The following is a 17,928-nucleotide window of genomic DNA, read 5'->3' on the forward strand; positions in this document are numbered from 1 at the left end:
TTTTTAGCGTGTTTTTTGTTTGTTTTTTTTGCTAGATTTTTTAGAGCGTGTCGTGGAATGGGCTGTGTGATAGCTCGAAACGAGCGTATCGGTCAGAGGGTCGTGCCGTGCTTTACAGCCCTCCGTTTGGTCACTCTATGCCCTCGGAATCCCTAAAACTGTCAATTTCCAGTAGGGAACTAGGCCCAAACTAGAAAGTCTAAAGGTGCAAGTGGGAAGAGAAAGGAGGAGAGTGGAGGACTTGTCCCACATGCTCTCATTCTCTCTTGAGGGAGTAGGGTATATATATAAGAGTGAGTCTAGTATATATGAGAGGACTGAGGCCTGGGCCTGGGCCTGGGCTTGGGCTTGGGCTTGGGCTTGGGCTTGGGAAAATGATCCCGATCCCGATCTATCTTTTATACAAACCAACCCGTCCGTTTTAAGAGTCACGTTTTTTATTTTCGAAAAATTTCGCCACCCGCTCACTCGCGTTTTTAATTTCCGAATTTTTTTCCTTTTAAATTTTATTTTTTTTTCAAAAAAAAATTTTTTTCTCAAAAAACTTTTTTTTCCCTTTTTTTTTATTTTTTTATTTTTGTTGATGCAGAAAATACAGAAATTGAAAAAAATGCAGAAAAACGCAGAAAATGCAGAAAAAACGCAGAAATTGCAACAAATTGACAGAAATGCAGAAAATTGCAGAAATTGAAAACGCCGAACTTGAAAATGCAAAAATTGCAGAAATTGAAAAAACGCAGACAATAGCAGAAATTGAAACTTGACAGCAATTGCAGAAAACGCAAAAAACAGAAATCTTCCACACACTCCTTCCCTGCCTTTCCTATGATAGAAATTGCACCACAAGGAAGCGTAAAGTGCTAACCGAGCTTAGTGTAGGGCATATCCCCGGCAGCGGCGCCAAAAATGTGCGCTCCTTGCCGCACTGTCGAAGCAAGGGACTTGCCAATACACCGTATGCGAGCCACAAACGGCTCCAAGCACACAACAAGCTTAAACTAGCAAGCTCAAGAAAACAAAGGGTGTGTCACTCACCGCTCTACGCTCGCCTTCGTGGTGGATTCCTCGCCGCGATGAAGAAGAAGCTGTAGTCGTGCCGCGCTCAACCGCTTCGTCGCCGTCGTGCCTTCGTAATGCTCGATCGCACACACACTCTCCCTCTCTCTCTCTCTCTCACACACACACACACAAGGAGGTGAAGAAGAAGAAGATGGAGATGGAGCAAGAGCACTCTTCAATTGCACAAATGAGAGAATGAGTAAAAATTAGGTTTAGTTGGCTTTTATAGGAGCTCACCCCATTCACACTTGGGCGCCCATGCTTAACCAACTAATCCCTTGAATGTCCAAGTTAAAGTGCGCCTCTCATCGGCGATCACTCTACCTTTCCCTATTGGACCGACAAGCCCGGTACCTGACTCTACCAAATACATAATACACGTCCATCGTAGGTGATGGGGTGTCCGTGTGCCGTGAGGGTTAACATTACCAGGCTTCAATTTTTTGTTTTCAATAGTGAACTAGCACATTTTGTTTTTGCAAAATAAAAGCTCACAGTCAAAACTGTGCTTGCATCATGACAAGATGGATGCACAAACTTTTGCGACAACGTGTCATCTCGACATAGACAAAAGCATTAGGCCATTAGTATCCCAATTAGTGTTCGGGAAAAGTGTGCCTCAGCTTACCCTTGAGCCGATTGCAAAATCAAAGTAGCCGGTTGAGGGGAGGGGAAGAAGGAGAAAATTCCGCTTAAAATACATGGAAAATAGTGTGATTTTGCAAAAATACTAGCTAGTATTGTAAAATTTCCGGTTATGATTTGTCTGGGACGGATTTTTGTATGTTTGTGAAAATGATTTTTCCCGAACAGTGAGATTCCCAATACTGATGGACTAATTAAGGAACGGCTGAAACTGTGGTTGCAACATGCATGTCGCAAAAGTTTCTGCATCCATGTTTCTGTATCCATGATGACATGATGCATCCATGTTGTCCATGTTTCTGTATCCATGATGACATGATGACATGATGCATTATCCATGATGACATGATGACATGATGACATGATGCATCCATGTTGTCCATGTTTCTGTATCCATGATGACATGATGACATGATGCATCCATGTTGTCATCATGACAACATGGATACAGAAACTTTTGCGACATGCATGTTGCAACCACAGTTTCAGCCGTTCCTTGATTAGTCCATCAGTATTGGCATAACGGCCTGATGCATTTGTCTATGTCAAGATGTTTCCCATGCCTTGAACTTGGTGTACCCAAGTGGAAATAGTAATCCCACTTGTTAGCATCTTATTCAGCACATTGTAAGTCCTTCAACAAGCCCTAGTCCAACATAGTCAAAGTCCCCTCAGCCTCTATAATGTAATGTCCCTCCCCCGATATGAGGTGTTCGAGTCGTCCAAGCCCCTAGTCATGTCTAGTTCATTCCATGTCCAAAGTAAAAAGATGTCCATCGTTTTCCCACAAGGGGGGAGGTGTCCATATCTATGGTATAATAGATATGGGAAATTTACCACAATGCCCATGAAGTCTGTATAAATTTTCATATACCCTCATAATTTACCAAAATAACCTAAATTTTCCTTAAACTTTTCCAAAACAGTCCTTCATAATCTCGCAAAGGTCTCCAAAGACACTGTTTTTTTCGGCCCTCGAGATGAAATGGTTCTATTCATAGCGTGCGATTGGCCAACCATACGTCCGTATGGGTTCGAGAACGAAAGCGTACGGAATTACTTTCCATACGGTCAGTCAAAGGCCAAAAGTTTGGGGAAATTTTTTTTCGATTGCAATGTTTTGGTTGCGCGAATTGGGTTGCATACCGACTTTGGTCACGCGGGTTGGGTTGTTGTCTCTATATGCAGGCATTGTAGGGAGCGTGAGATTTGGGAAGCGGCCAGCCCATCCTCTCGAGTCTCGCCCTCCCTTGCTCACCTTCAGGCTTCTCCCGCCCCCATAAAGTCTAAACCGTCGCGCGGCGTGACTCTTTCTTGCAAGAGCCGGCTCAGTCTAGATTTCGGACTCTGAGCCAACGTGGCAGGGAGCCCGCTTACCGGAAACCGGGGTGCTTTTACCCCCCCCCCCCCCCCCCCGGTTTAAACACTAAATACGTTTAAACACGAAACGGGAAACGAGCAAACGCTTTGTTCTGATGGTTGAGCATTAGCCCTTTCCCGTGGACGCCTAGATTCAAAACCCCCGAGGCTGCTCTCGCGCAGGGCTTAATCACTTTTTGGAATGAGAATGCCCCTTTTGTAAAAGGGGTGAGGCTTACAAACAGCCTAAGTACTCGAACCATGACCTGCGGAGTGCTCAAGCTCCATCTTCCAAGCCCAAGCCGGATTCTTTGCAAGTTTGCAAATGGACCGAACTAAGCGTCCAGAGTGGCAATATGTGCAGCAAGCAGTGAAGGGCCTCCCAAAAGGAAAATGGACTTGCAAATGTACTTTTTGTGGGTATTCATGGGACGATGGTCCTTTGCATATCCGTTCATATACTGGGCATTGTTGGCCATGGTGTGGGAGGCCGGGCTTATGTACGAGTTTACGGATCGCATGATAGAGCAAATTGAAAACATGCAAGGCATTGATGCTGCAAAGATGAGAGAGATTAGGGATCTATGCATTGAAAGATGGAATATGATGCACACACCGTTACATGTTGTGGATACATGTTGCATCCTATATGGCGAGAAAGAGAGCAAGAAAGTGATAGCGAGGTGCATGAAGGATGGATGACATTCTTGGACAGGTACACCAAGGGTGATTTGACCTTGCAAGGCATCCTAATTGACAAGTTTGACATTTATAAAGCTGAAAGAAAGTCATTTGCTCATCCAACTGCAAAAGATTAAAACGGGATGCAAGAGGGAGTGAAATGGTGGGAAACTTTTGGGGCTTGCACATCCGGTTTGCAAGCTCTTGCTTCAAGGGTGCTTGGAGCACCTTCTCTCTCATTCATACCAAGAGAAGAAATAGGCTACTCCGATCTCATTCAGAGAAGCTTGTGTACACACAAACTTGAGGCTCATATCCAAAATCAAAGAGCACATCTATGAGAGAATGGAGGTCACATTGGAAATGCTCGATAAAAAAAAAGATGAGGATTGCTTGCTTGCCTTGCAAGAGATTCAGGAGGCCATTGCAAAGAGTCTTACAAATGCGATAGAGCCTATTTCCATTGTTGGTACCAGTCATATTGGGTCATCATGCTTAGTTGGTGTGATGAGGATGAGGATGAGGACGAGGACGAGGATGATGGTGGTGATGACGGCGCCGCTAATGACGATGAGGATGTGAGCTAAGGTGAGAGTTAGAGCTCACTACGCTTGGCCACTAGCTTATGGTGTTGGACTTCTACTTATGATGTTGACTGTACACCTTAGATTCTTAACCTCTAGTCTCTACTTATGTTTTGGATTTAAGAGACTACACTCCTAAATGTTTTTTGGCTTGCTTTTACAACCTTGACTCCTTTTTGTTTGGAGGCTACTTCGTTACTTTGAGGCTCCATCTCTCCACTTTTTGTTCTTTGTCTACATGCCTTTGGGCCTTAGCGAGTCAAATTTGAGTTATGAATCATGATAGTCATTGATTGATCAGTGTACCGTGTGCAGATTGAGCAACAAACTAGTGTCTAAATTCTAATTTTTAAAGTTTCTATGGTTTTGTGTTTGTGTATAAGTTTTAAACATGGTGGTGTTGTATGTAGGTTTTTAAACATCCTATGTAGTAGGCTATGGACGTGTGGAACTTCCAGGTAGTCTAATCTGTACTCTCGTACCTGTGTGCTTCCGGCGTGTGGTTGATGTATGGAAAAACTATGGTTCTATTTGTGAGCTCATTGGTGAAATATTTGTCTAAAACACTTGAAAATGGATTTTTTAATTTTTTTAAAAAGCAGAAATTGGAGCAATCCAACTCAAAATTGGTACAAGGATATATTGGGAATTGCCACAAATTTCAGGGATGTTCTCATAATTTTTTGATTTTTTTTACATAAGGAATGTCCAGGATGCAAGTTAACTTATAGTGAAGAGGAGTTGAGCTGTTTTCAGGCAAGCTGTGTATGTTTCCTTAATACGGTGTTGTTTTTCCTTACGTAACACAAAGTAGGTAGATCCTAATCTCATGCCCTACACATAATAAATCATCCCCACCTGAACAAGGCAATTGTGGGGAATGCCCAAGGCCACAGCTGACCCCCTGCAGTTCTCTCTCAGAAAGGAGTAGCCAAAATCAATAGCCAGTCTTTTCAGGAAGCTAGAGCCTTTCTTTGTTCTCACGCAGGAGTGGCCTAAAAAGTAAGCCATACCTGCTTTGCTAGCTTCGATCACCTCGTACATCTCATCTCGAACTGCAGGACTGATGCTGCTCTGCTGTGGCAGCTCAAATCTAACTTTCCTTCGTCTTTGCTGACTACTTGGAAGCTGCAATACAGTTTCCAAACTCTGCAAAGAGGACATCGTTTCATCATCAAAGGTATGCAGCTGTGAGCCACCATCAGCATCATCAGTATTATCATGATCACTGCCGGAAACCACCATCTTCAAAGCACTCAAATCTAGACTACCTATCACTGTTAACTGACCATCATCGGAATCGTCAATCGAAGTGGTGCTGTGCTCTGCTTCTCTCTGGATATACTCACAAATATTGGCTACCAGCTGATTTTCAAAGTCATCCTCTTCTTTCCGGATATCCTTGTACCCGTGCCTTACAATGCAACGATACATCCGATACTCCTTTGGCCCAATCCTTCCAATCACATATCGTTCATCTAATGTGACATAAGGCATGTGTACTGTTTTGACACAAACAAACACCAGTACTTGGTGAAATGCTGGCAAATTGGTTACAAAATGGGAGAAGATAGCAGGTACCCCAGTGACCAGCTCTGTATATATGAGGCCAATCCCACGGACCCGCACAATGCCGAGGCTTGGACCCAGGGTTAGTATCCACTTCATTGAGGCCTTATTTTGAAGATCAAACTCGTACTTTTTTGCAGTGCCGTAATGCCAAACATACATGACCAACATACATAGGAAGGCGAGCACCAGAGGAACCCAGCCACCCTCTGCCACTTTCATGATGGTTGCAGTGAAATAAAGCCCTTCTAGAAGTCCAAAACATGCAAAGAAACACCCAGCTAGCATTATATTTCTCTGCCATACCAGCAGAATCACAAGTGTCATCAAGCATGTCGTTACCAACATAACCGTAATCACAGCAAATCCTAGAAACACAAAAGGTCTCAATGAGAGTACATTAAGGAGACAAAAGATTTTCTTTTGCATATGAGAATAATATACTACCGTAAGCGTTTCCAATGGCTGTCGTGTCCCGGAAGCCAACCGTCACTGCTAAGCAAAGGATCATTAGAATCCAGTTTATCTCAGGGCTATATATTCGACCCAGAAGTTGTTTTGAAGTATGCACAACCTTGATCCTAGGGAAGCAGCTGAGAGAATGGCATTGTTTGATGACGGAGAATGTTGCACTAATAATAGCCTGACTTCCCACAATTGAAGCCAGTGTTCCAACCACAAAGACAGGCCAATATACAAAATCTACAGAACATATCCATTCATAGTTCATCTAACCAGACGAAAGAAAACAAGAGTGTAATTTAGAAAGCCAAAAGCATCTTGATCTCAAATCCATGAACTTCATTGGCAGGACTGACATGCAGTGAGAAATTTGAAAACGGGCTCACTGGCTTTTATTTTTTATCCGAAAATATCCTCATGAATTTCTGCACCTCACGAGGGTGCGGTGACATTTGTGCCTAATGCATAGTGGTTATGTCTGGGCACAGAGGACTGAAATAGAAGCACTAACTTGGTACTGACTTGTAAAAACTTCCTTCAATATCCAGCAGGTTCTTTGACAAATATGCGGCATGGCCCATATACGAGAGAAGCAAACAAGGATAAACCACGGATACAAAAGCGACCTGTATTTAAAACCATTTGCCTGTTTACACATTATACTTCAAAGCGATTAAAAACAAACCAGAAACATTTTAAAGAGTACCCGAATTGACGACTGGGTAAAATGCCCCAAATCTGCAAACATGGCTTCAGTTCCTGCAATCAAGGATGCTTGCTATTTGTACAAGGCAGTGAACTCGGCATAAAAATGCAGCTTGACAGACTGGTCGTGGTAGGTTTGGTAAATTTTCCGCCATCTTGTAAACATTGTAAGGTAGGGTTAAGAGACATGCCTGTAATGCAAAGAGCAATGCCTCCAAGAGATACCCATCCATCTTTGCCTGTTAACTGAAAGAATTTGTAGAGATGGAAAGGCGACATAGCTTGAATGACATGAGGATTCCAAACAATTGTGTTGTATATGCCAACAGCAGCAATGCAAAGAAGCCATGAGAGTATCACCGGGGCAAACAGAAAGGCAACTCGATGTGTGCCATAATGTTGCACACTAAAAAGGCAAATGAGTATAAAACAGGCTAAAATTGTAATCACATCTGCACAAAACATTTTTTTGCATTAGAAATTTGAAGACTAAATTAGCATCATAAATCCATTCATAGCAAACAGTTCCAATGTTTCACCCAATGGAACTCCATCCTCCGTGTAGATGTCTGGATAACAGTAGCAAATGTATGCTGTAGCTTTGCAAGCACTCTTGAAGGTGTTAAGTAGCAGCTGGCTTATTGCTTTGGCTTGGGTTGTTCTTGCTAAATGATGCAAAACCTCCAGAAAAAGGCTACTGAAAAAATGGTAATCTAACAGCCTCCTGCAGTTTCACATTCAGTTGTGGTAGAGTTTTGTGAGCACTTGTGCTTCTTACCTTGCACATTGGTGTCTGTTTTGCATGTGCTTGTGAAGAGAGTGCTTTCATATTTAGCCAGGTCGATACAAGATCTGTGTAAAAGTAATTTTCCACAATCAATCCTGATTTTTGCCACCTCAATGCTACCTCACCTTACTCTTAATCAGTATTGAGGGATGGTTAAAAAACATTTTATATCATCAATAGTTTAAGGACCCATGCGGACCGTCCATAGTGTGGGCTGAGTATATTAAGGTTTAATGGTGGGGCAGCAATGCAGAGTAGCGTGGGTAGCCGGACTAGTGTAGGCATCTAAAGAGCCTCGCCTTGAGGTGTTATCCTCATTATCATTTCCCTCTAGTGCTATGACCATGAGCTCCTTACCCCCCTCTTCATAGCTATGGCCAAGTCATGGCGACATTACGACATAACAAAGAGTTTTCTAAGCTAAGCTCACATAGAAACAAAAGAATATGCATGCTATGCAAAGGTTGGTGAAACCGGCCCGTAGGGCTGTAGACTTTAGCTTTCACCCAAAACTTTACTTGAATTTTACCATGCAGAGAAACTGCATGAAAAAACCTGTGACTCGAATTAGCACTTCAAACAAAACAGGGCTTGGCAACTAGAGTGCTTCCAAACAGACAACGACACCCAGTAGGCCACAAAGACTGGCGCCCCTTTCGGTATTCCTTTATTCTTATCAAACTTGGGAGAAAACCTGCAAGTTCCTACAAGCTGTCCGGCTTTTACCGGGATGAAAACGGCCTACTCTAGCCCAATTTCGGCAACATAACCGCACTAGGAGGCTTCACAGACCAAATCACCGTACAAAGGTGACTTTCCCGGCGCACGCGAGCACTTTCCCAAACCTGGCGAGAATCTGCAGTACGCTGAACTCTCTGTTTTCTACCCCGAAAATGCACCAGAACACCTGTATAGTGATATCCCCGAAGCTCTTGTGGGTATTAGGGATCAACTAGGGTCAAAACCCTAAACCTGCAAAAATACACAGCAGGCTGTAATTTATCGTTTTGGGCTCTATTTCGTGTGCCGGTCGCATCCATACTTGCCCTTTGAATCGGACGAGATTTTCGCGAGAAATCTCTCCGAATTCACATGTACTTGTGGGGGATTAGAAATTAGCTAATTCAATACCTATGCAAGAGGCTCTTGCCTCGGCAAACGCGCATGAACCCACACAACTATACATACAAATGAAAAGCCCTCGAGCGGGGCATCACGATTCTATATTCAAAGGGGGAGAGAGATGCAAGAGAGCGGAATCATCGTGCTGCAGAAGACAAGGATAAGGCAAGCTTTCCATTAAAGCTGTGATCACCTGCACCCACTACTCACACATTGGAGTTCACTTATGTGCAAAATCAGCCTCCTCTCTCTCAATTTACGCGCCCACTCTTCATGCAAGTCTGGAAATTCGATCGGGTCCCGCCATGTGTCCACTTTGCCTCTTTTGAGTTGATTTCCTACTAACACTTTCCCAAACCTGGCGAGAATTTGCAGCATGCTGAATTCTCCGTTTTCTGCCCCGAAAATACACCAACACCCGTACTATAACAGACTTGGACACTCCAAGTCGATAATCTACCGCGACACCACAAACAATCACTTCAAAACAGTTCACAGTTCACAATCGATTCGACACTGGCCCGGCGGAGTTCCGTGCCTAGAGATATTGGCCCCAAAGACTAGCGCCCCTTTCGGTATTTCTTTTTGTATTAATCTGTGTTCAAAGTACAGAGTACAGGCAGGCGCTCACTCTCAGACTCTACGTCCAGATGCCCTGAGTTGTGAGAGGCCTACCCACATATTTAAAGGGCTTACAAGGGATGCTAAAAAGCAGAGTCCCAAAAGCTCGAAATCAAAAGCTTGTTCTCTCTCTCTCACAAGCTCTCTTTAGCCAATAAAGCAAAGCTTTTAAAAAGTAAAGCTCTCTCTCTCTCAATTCATTGCATAGAATAAAGAAAAGCCAAAACTTGTCACTTGCTGCCGCAAATAGCGCCGCGATTTGCGGGCATCCGTACAACTGACATGTGGCCAATTTCTCCGCAATCTCCGGGGCTGCCGTACAGCCAGTCACGTCAGCATTTCAGATGATTTTCCAAGGTTGCCCATGACCTAGGGAGAGCCTGTGTGAATGTCTGGTTTGCAACCCTATCATGCCACGTCACCTGTTTGTGACACGTACAATGATCCCCTAGCTTCCCAAAAGCTCCTAAGGATATTAGGGGATCAATCAGCACAACAGGCTGTAATTTACTGTTTTGGGCTCCGTTTTGTGTGGCAGTCGCATCCGAAGCAAGCCCTCCAGCTCCCGCACGCGTAGGGCTACTTGCCCTTTGAATCGGACGAGATTTCTCACGAGAAATCTCTCCGAATTCACCTGTACCTGCGGAGGATTAGCAATTAGCTAATCCATTACTTGTGTAAGAGGCTCTTGCCTCGGCAAACACGCATGAACTGTTACAAATTTGGACACTCCAAGTCGAGAATCTACCACGACACCACAAATAATCACTTCAAACAGTTCACAGTTCACAATTGATTCGAGACTGGCCCGGCGGAGTTCCGTGCCTAGAGCTATCGGCCCCAAAGACTGGCGCCCCTTTCGGTATTTCTTTTTGTCTTAATCTGTGTTCAAAGTACAAGAGTACGGGCAGGCGCTCACACTCAGACTCTGCATCCAGATGCCCTGAGTTATGAGGCCCTGCCTGCTTATTTAAAGAGTACAAGGGATGACAAAAACAGAGCCCCAAAAGCTTCTTTTAAAAGCTGCCCATAAAAACTGCCTCTAAAAATAGGCTTTTAAAATTAAAGCAACATTAAAATTTAAAGCTCTTTCTCTCTCTTCAGCTTACGTAGAATAAAGCAAGAGAAAAGGCTGCGCTGTGTAGTAAAGCCACGCAAAAAGCTACGCACAAAGGCTGTTGCTGGTCTGCCCGCCAAACGCGCCGGAATTCACGAAATTCCGTACAGGCTGCCACGTGTCATCTGTTCCGCAATTTGCGGAACTGCCGTACAGCAAGCAGCGTTAACATTCCCGGTTCCCATCGGGGTGTGTGTGTGTGTGTACTAGCACGCCACGTCACCAGTTTGTGACATACCCCCCTCTTGAAAGCATTGTAATCGCCCTCGATTACGCATGCAAAACAGATAGAGGCCATAAACTGTTTTAGCAAACACTGACTGTTAGTACCGACGCACTATGAACACACATCTAGCACATGTACCAATCGACAGTCACATCACACAATATCGCAGGACATCACTTGACATCACAAGACATCACATGACATTCAACATTAATTCGGATCTTAGACCATGATTTATCGGCAATGCTGTTAGCAATCGCATCTAGATCCACTCAAGACGTCATAGATGCCCGATTGACTAACCCCTATTGCAACCATGTCCATTCGAGATCAATTAGACCAAAATGCTGTAGTCATTTCATCTATCAATTCCTGCAGTTACAAAAAAAAGTCAAGAACAAATCAGTTTCATATTCAGGAATTCCATTTCATAAAGTCATACAGCAAAACACTGTCAGCTCTCAGTATCCCTGAATCTCAAAGAGACATCAGTGACTCTAGTATTCTAAAAATCAAGGCATCTGTTGACAAAGGAGCGGAGTAACTCCCCTCTTGTGCATCCCACTGCACCAGATCTGCGGCCAAGTTGGTTTCTGGGTTCCATTTGGAGTAGACTATGCTAAACCAAAAGCTTCAAGGTAAAGTTTCACAATCTGAGGAGTATCTGCTAGGTCCTCTCCTCCATCCACTTCGCATTTAATGCAGAATAGTTCTTGAATTTAACCAAGAACCGCCGTCTTACTTTACCCTTAATCTTTTTGTCCTTATGTGCCAAAATCTGTTCAGGAACAAGGTTTTCCCCTACTTCGGGTTGCTCATCGGGCTCCCCATCTTCGGGCACGTCACCTTTAAAAGGTTTCAAGAGACTCACATGAAATGCATGTGAATCCTCAAGTGTCGGGTAGTTTCAGTCGGAAGGAGACATCATTGATCTTTTCGGAGATCTGGAAAGGTCCGTAGTATCTCATACTAAGCTTTGGAAAAAGCCTCTCCTTTCCCTTCTTCTTTCTCAGGCGTGCCTTCTCAAAACGTAAGAGCACTCAATCATCCTCCTTCAATTTCAAATCACAATGATGGCGATCTGCTGCCTTTTTCTGTCTTTCCTGAGATTTCTGCAAAGCCTCGCGGACCTTGGCAAAAGCCGTATCTAAGTCGCGGGTGTATTCATCCGCTTCAAAAATCTTATCTTTCGTGCTTAGGAAGGGTGGAACCTTCACAACACCTTCAATAATCTCAAATGGCGCCTTCCCCGTCAAAGAGTGTATAGTGTTATTGTAGGAAAATTCCACCAAAGGTAGATACTTTTCCCATTGAGTCTTCTGATCCAAGATATAAGACTTCAATAAATCTAAAACCACTGAATTAGCAATCTCAGATTGCCAGTCAATCGGCAGGTGGAAAGATTGCAACCGCGTGCGAATGTTCTCCCAAATTGCCTTCCAAAAAAAACTCGTGAATCTGGGGTCCTTGTCGGAGACAATCGTCTCGGGCATGCCATGTAATTTGAAAATCTGGGCCACAAACAGTCTCGCTAAGTGATCCGGCTTGACTGTTTTCTTCACTGGAATGAAATGAGCCTGCTTGCTAAATCTGTCAATAAAAGTCCAGATACCATTGTGACCACTCTGTGTTCTCGGGAGATCAAAAATAAAATCCATTGCAATACTTTCCCAGGGGCGGTGGGTATGGGCAAAGGCTGTAACAATCCCTGTGCTTTATGCCTGTCAAACTTGACCTTCTGGCATACCAAACACCTACGCACAAACTCGTCCACATCCTTCTTGAGTCTCGGCCAAAAGAAATATCTCTCTACCCCTTTCATGGTGGTAGCAATGCCGCGGTGACCCGTAAAAGGCGGACAACGGCATTCAGTCATAACCTTTTCCCTCAACGGCTACGTAACGCACAACATGGTTTTCCTCATCAAGTAGCCATCCCGAATGGAATATCCCGCTAATGTCTCCCCATCTCGTATCCGTGTAAAAGATATCTTCAAAATCTGTATCTGTGGCATACTGATCGACCATATCCTCGAAGCTCCTATGACGTATCGCGGAAATAGCCAGAACCAACGGCTTCCGAGACAAAGCATCCGCCACCAAATTCTTTTGTCCCTGCACATGGACAATCTGGAAGTGAAACTGTGACAAGCTGTTCGCCCACCGCATCTGCTTTTCCAATAGCTGCTTCAGAAGTAGCGTAAACTCTGATGGTCTATAAAGACAGTAAAATCCGCTCCGAGTAGGTAGTGCCGCCACTGAGTAAGAGCATGGATAACCGCCAAAAGCTCTTTCTCATAAATCTGTGCTGTCAATTCCGGCCTTGAGAACAATCGGATCTCGTAAGCAATGACATGGCCTTCTTGCATTAAGACCGCACCCAAACTACGACCACAAGCATCACAATATACTTCAAATGACTTCTGCAAGTCCAGCAAAGTCAAAAGTGGTCCCATAGTCAATTTCTCTTTCAAAGTCTGAAAGGCAGTCACCTCTGTGGGTCCCCACGAGAAAGGGACTCCTTCCTGTGTCAAGATATGCAAAGGGGAAGCAACCTGTGCAAACTTTCGAATGAGCCGCTTGTAGTACGAACACAGTCCCAAGAAGCTTCTAACTTCATGGACATTCTTCAAATCGGGCCAATCACGGATAGTCTCTATCTTGGCCGGATCCATTTGCACTCCTGCTGCTGACACAATGTCCCAAAAAAGTGTATCTCTGGTAGGAAAAAATCACTTTTCTTCGCATTTATCACTAACTTGTGATGTCATAATGCCTCAAAGACCTAAAGCAGATGATCTCTATGTTCTGCCTCATTCTTAAAGAAAACAATGATATCGTCAAAGAAAGTGCCAAGAAATAGCCTGTACTCTCGAAAAATCATGTCCATCATCCGGTTAAATGTCGCAAGAGCATTGGTTAAGCCAAAAGGCATCACCAAAAACTCAAATAACCCAAAAGTCGTCCGAAAGGCTATCTTGTAGACGTCTCCCAGCGCGATTCGGATCTGATGATATCCACTTTTCAAATCGATCCTGCTAAAGCAGGAGGATCCCTGAAGTCGGTCAAGTATATCATCGATTCTCGGAATCGGAAATCTGTTCTTGATGGTGATTTTGTTGAGAGCTCTATAATCGATGCACAGTCTCCAAGATCCGTCTTTCTTCAAAACCAACAACACTGGAGAGCAATACGATGAAGTACTAGACTGGACAAGACCATTTTCCAAGAGGTCTTTCACTTGGTTCATAATCTCTTCGCTCTGGGCTCGACTCACACGGTAAGGTGGCCGGTTCGGTAAGGTGGCCGGTTCGGTGGTGTGATTCAATGATATGATCTTCAAGACGAGCAGGTGGTAACTCGCCTGGCAGGCCCTCTAAGAAGCAATCGCATGAGCGTGGAGAAAAACTTGGCATTCTTTATCAAGTTCAGACATATTTGTCATATCCTTATCACTCAACTCTTTCAAAAAGATCGAGTAAACAAACAGACTGGATTTCACTTAACTTTTAAATGGCCGAAGCCGATACAATAGGAACAGACTCGCCCTTAAGTTTAATATCAAGTACAATGGTTCTAACCTTCTCTGTGGTCAATGTCGTTTTCCTCGCCCGATAGTCGACCACGGTGTTGTTCTTGTGGTACCAGGGAATTCTCAGGAGGACATCACAACCTTCCAAAGGCATTATGTAAAAGTCCTCATGCCCCAAATACCCCTAACAATGCAACTGAAGTTTGCCAATGACAAGTATTATGGCTACGTCCCTGCCGGGTGCCGCTAGAACTGCCTCCGCAAGTGGTCCCATCCGATCGGGAGTGATCTCGAGCCGCGCCGCCAATTCCGGTGAGATGAAGTTGGCCTTGGCTCCTCCATCGAAGAAGATTGGGGCTTCTTGGTCTTTCACTTTGCCCCAAGCTCGGCAAAGTTCTATACTCTCATCCAACTTGCAGGGATCGGTACCCACGCAATCTGGAACCAGTCCTGTTTTCATCTTGCCTTTTCTTCCACATTCCTCAACTGCTCTCGAACTCTCAGGCCTTTCGTCGTCCTTGTCGTTCTGTTCTTTCTATGTCTTTTTAGGGCACTTCGCAGAGATATGTCTAGTTTCCCCGCATCCAAAGCACTCTTCCCTGATGTAGCGAGCTCTCCTGTGGAGTGAGTTTGGGTCGTGCGTCTTTCTTTTCTAGGTTGCTCTTCCTCTTTCTACTTTCATTTGTCGAAGTTTGTTCGGCTCTTTGTGTCATGATCTCATCAGTGGGGTAGGTGTGACTGCCAGAGTGAATGGCAAAACCCCGTTTCGCATGACTCATCAACTCCTGAATGGAAGTTGACTTTTGTTCCAAGCAGTGATCTCGGATCTCTGTAAGAAGACCCAAGGTAAACTGCTCAATTTGTTCCTTGAACAAGATCTTCTTAAATGAAGAGGCGGGTAGAAAAGAGCTCCAGAATCTCTCGCAATAAGCGTCCATTCTATCCTTCTTGGTCATCCGAAGATGGTTCCAAGCAGTTCGTATATAGCGTTCATACTCTCGAGTTAGCCAAGAAGAAATGAAAAGCCTCTTGAATTTCAATCATTTAACGGACGCAATCTTGTTTAATAGAAGCATGGACCACCAAGTTTGAGCATTCCCCTTAAAGTAAGAGGCAACTCTCCGAATCTTAGAGTGCTCTGAGTAACACCCTCCCGCGAAAGCAATGTCAAACAGTTGTAACAAAGACAAAGCCTTTGAAGCATCTCTATGACCAGAAAACATGTCAAATTTAATTGACTGTCCACCTTTCTTAAACTCTCGGACTTTCTTGCTTTTGTCTTTCAGAAAGTCATACTGGTTGGCTTTGGCAAAATTCTTCTTCTTTGCGTAAAAGTTGCTGTCATCACAGTCCGAACTGTCTGTAGACGAGTCCTCAGTAGAAATGTCAATCACAGGGCGAGATTTAGACTTCTTTGCCTTTTTCTTTCCCTTTCGGAAGCTTTGCTTTTTGCTTCGCTTTTTACCTTTTCTGCCTTCTTCGCTTAAGTCAAGAATTGTCAGAAAAAGAAGAAGAAGAATTGGGTACTCCTTCAAATCGAACACGCTTCTTCTGCTTTCTTGCCTTTTCAAAAGTAGACTGATGACCCAAATAACCCGGGAAGTCAGTGCCTTTCTTCTGCTTTTTGCCATGCTTTTTAGCTTTGTTCTGCGCGTCAAAAAGCTGAGCAATTGGTGCATCAACCACCTCTTCTAATTCCTTCTCTGTATACTTCTTGGGAGTAGGAGGTTTCTTGAGAGCGGGTTTTCGTGGTGGTTTTGTGGTCTTCTACCACTGCGTGGGCACCTCCTCGAAAGAAGTCTCGCTCATATATTTTGCAAATTTTGGATCCTTCGCAAAATTGAGCATCATCTTTGTTGCGTCGCCGATCAATCGTTGACGCTCCATCTCTCGACGCTCCGCCTGAGTAGGCCGAGGCGGGCCATACTCCTTGCCTGAATTTTCGTTGTGATCCATTCCCGCATCTCCGGATGCGAGGGAGTTGACTGATCTTTGCCTGAAGCCATAGGTGCCGCGGAAAAAAATTAGGGATCGGATTTCCCATAGTAGAGAAATCGGTCGTGCTCTGATACCACTGTAACAGACTTGGACACTCCAAGTCGAGAATCTACCACGACACCACAAATAATTACTTCAAACGGTTCACAGCTCACAATTGATTCGAGACTGGCCCGGCGGAGTTCCGTACCTAGAGATATTGGCCCCAAAGACTGGCGCCCCTTTCGGTATTTCTTTTTGTCTTAATCTGTGTTCAAAGTACAAGAGTACGGGCAGGCGCTCACACTCAGACTCTGCGTCCACATGGCCTGAGTTATGAGGCCCTGTCTGCTTATTTAAAGAGTACAAGGGATGCCAAAAGCAGAGGCCCAAAAGCTTCTTTTAAAAGCTGCACACATAAAAAGTGCCTCTAAAAATAGGCTTTTAAAATTACAGCAACTTTAAAATTTAAAGCTCTTTCTCTCTCTCCGGCTTACGTAGAATAAAGCAAGAGCAAAGGCTGCGCTGCGTAGAAAAAGCCACGCACAAAGGCTGCCGCTGGTTTGCCCGCCAAACGTGCCATAATTCACAGAATTCCCTACAGGCTGCCACGTGTCATCTGTTCCGCAATTTGCGAAACTGCCAGCAGCGTTAACATTTCCGGTTCCCATCGGCATGTGTGTGTGATTATGTGTACTGCCACGCCACGTCACCAGCTTGTGACATGAACCCACACAGTTGTACATACAGATGAAAAGCCCTCGAGTGGGGCATCACGTTTCTGTATTCAAAGGGGGAGAAATATGCACAAGAGCGGGATCATCGTGCTACATAAGACAAGGGAGAAGGCAAGCTTTTCATTAAAGATGTGATCACCTGCACCCACTACTCACACACACTGAAGTTCAGTTATGTGCAAAATCAGCCTCCTCTCTCAATTTGGGTGCCCACTCTTGATGCAAGTCTGAAAGTTTGACCTGGTGCCACCATGTGTCCACTTTGCCTCTTTTGATTTGATTTCCTAGTACCCACCAACTTATAAGTGTCGCGTGGGGCCTAAATGACTTTGAACCGAGCCTAGTGTCACAAACGGGAGTGCATAACAATATAAAATACATTCGGATAAATAGGATTTATCACTTATTACTGAAGCCAGAGGATATAGAGAGAAATACATAGAGAGTGAGAAGATCGACACAGTACTGGGGACCAGAAGATGGGCTGGTCCCCCCCCGTAATAGTATCTTTATTACTGAGGAGAAGTCTATACAAGCACTTGAACCGAACGTATTACCACGTTCGTTCTAGAATAAGACTTGATGGTTCCCGGAAGCCTCAGCTTCCGATTCCTAGGGCAAAACCCTATTCCAAGGAACTTCCGTTCCTTATTCCAATTCCTCGAGAATCAAGGTTCTCGCCTCTAGATCTCACCTTCCAAACTCAGGGCATGGCATCCCTGCAACTCTTTTCCAACTCTCTTTCC

At 44.4% G+C, this 17,928-nt stretch overlaps 1 protein-coding gene and 1 pseudogene across 3 annotated transcripts in view; one reads left to right on the forward strand and one right to left on the reverse strand.

Moving 5' to 3' along the window:
* The window catches only part of LOC147443816 (uncharacterized), a 108,366-nt pseudogene extending 104,035 nt beyond the window's left edge, over positions 1-4,331 (forward strand).
* Positions 4,332-4,968: 637 nt separating this feature from the next.
* The window catches only part of LOC147443817 (potassium transporter 4-like), a 46,446-nt gene continuing 33,486 nt past the window's right edge, over positions 4,969-17,928 (reverse strand). For all 3 annotated transcript variants that reach the window (XM_086526613.1, XM_086526615.1, XM_086526614.1), the window contains exons 5-9: positions 7,256-7,516; positions 7,066-7,118; positions 6,871-6,985; positions 6,345-6,599; positions 4,969-6,265 (exon numbers count right to left, since the gene is read on the reverse strand). In XM_086526613.1, coding sequence (XP_086382739.1) covers positions 5,163-6,265; positions 6,345-6,599; positions 6,871-6,985; positions 7,066-7,118; positions 7,256-7,516 — 1,787 coding nt within the window. In that variant the 3' untranslated portion in view covers positions 4,969-5,162. The remainder of the gene's footprint in view (positions 6,266-6,344; positions 6,600-6,870; positions 6,986-7,065; positions 7,119-7,255; positions 7,517-17,928) is intronic.

Source organism: Adiantum capillus-veneris, chromosome 13 (genome assembly GCF_014529385.1).
Source record: "Adiantum capillus-veneris isolate H3 chromosome 13, ASM1452938v2, whole genome shotgun sequence".
Lineage (NCBI taxonomy): Eukaryota > Viridiplantae > Streptophyta > Polypodiopsida > Polypodiales > Pteridaceae > Adiantum > Adiantum capillus-veneris.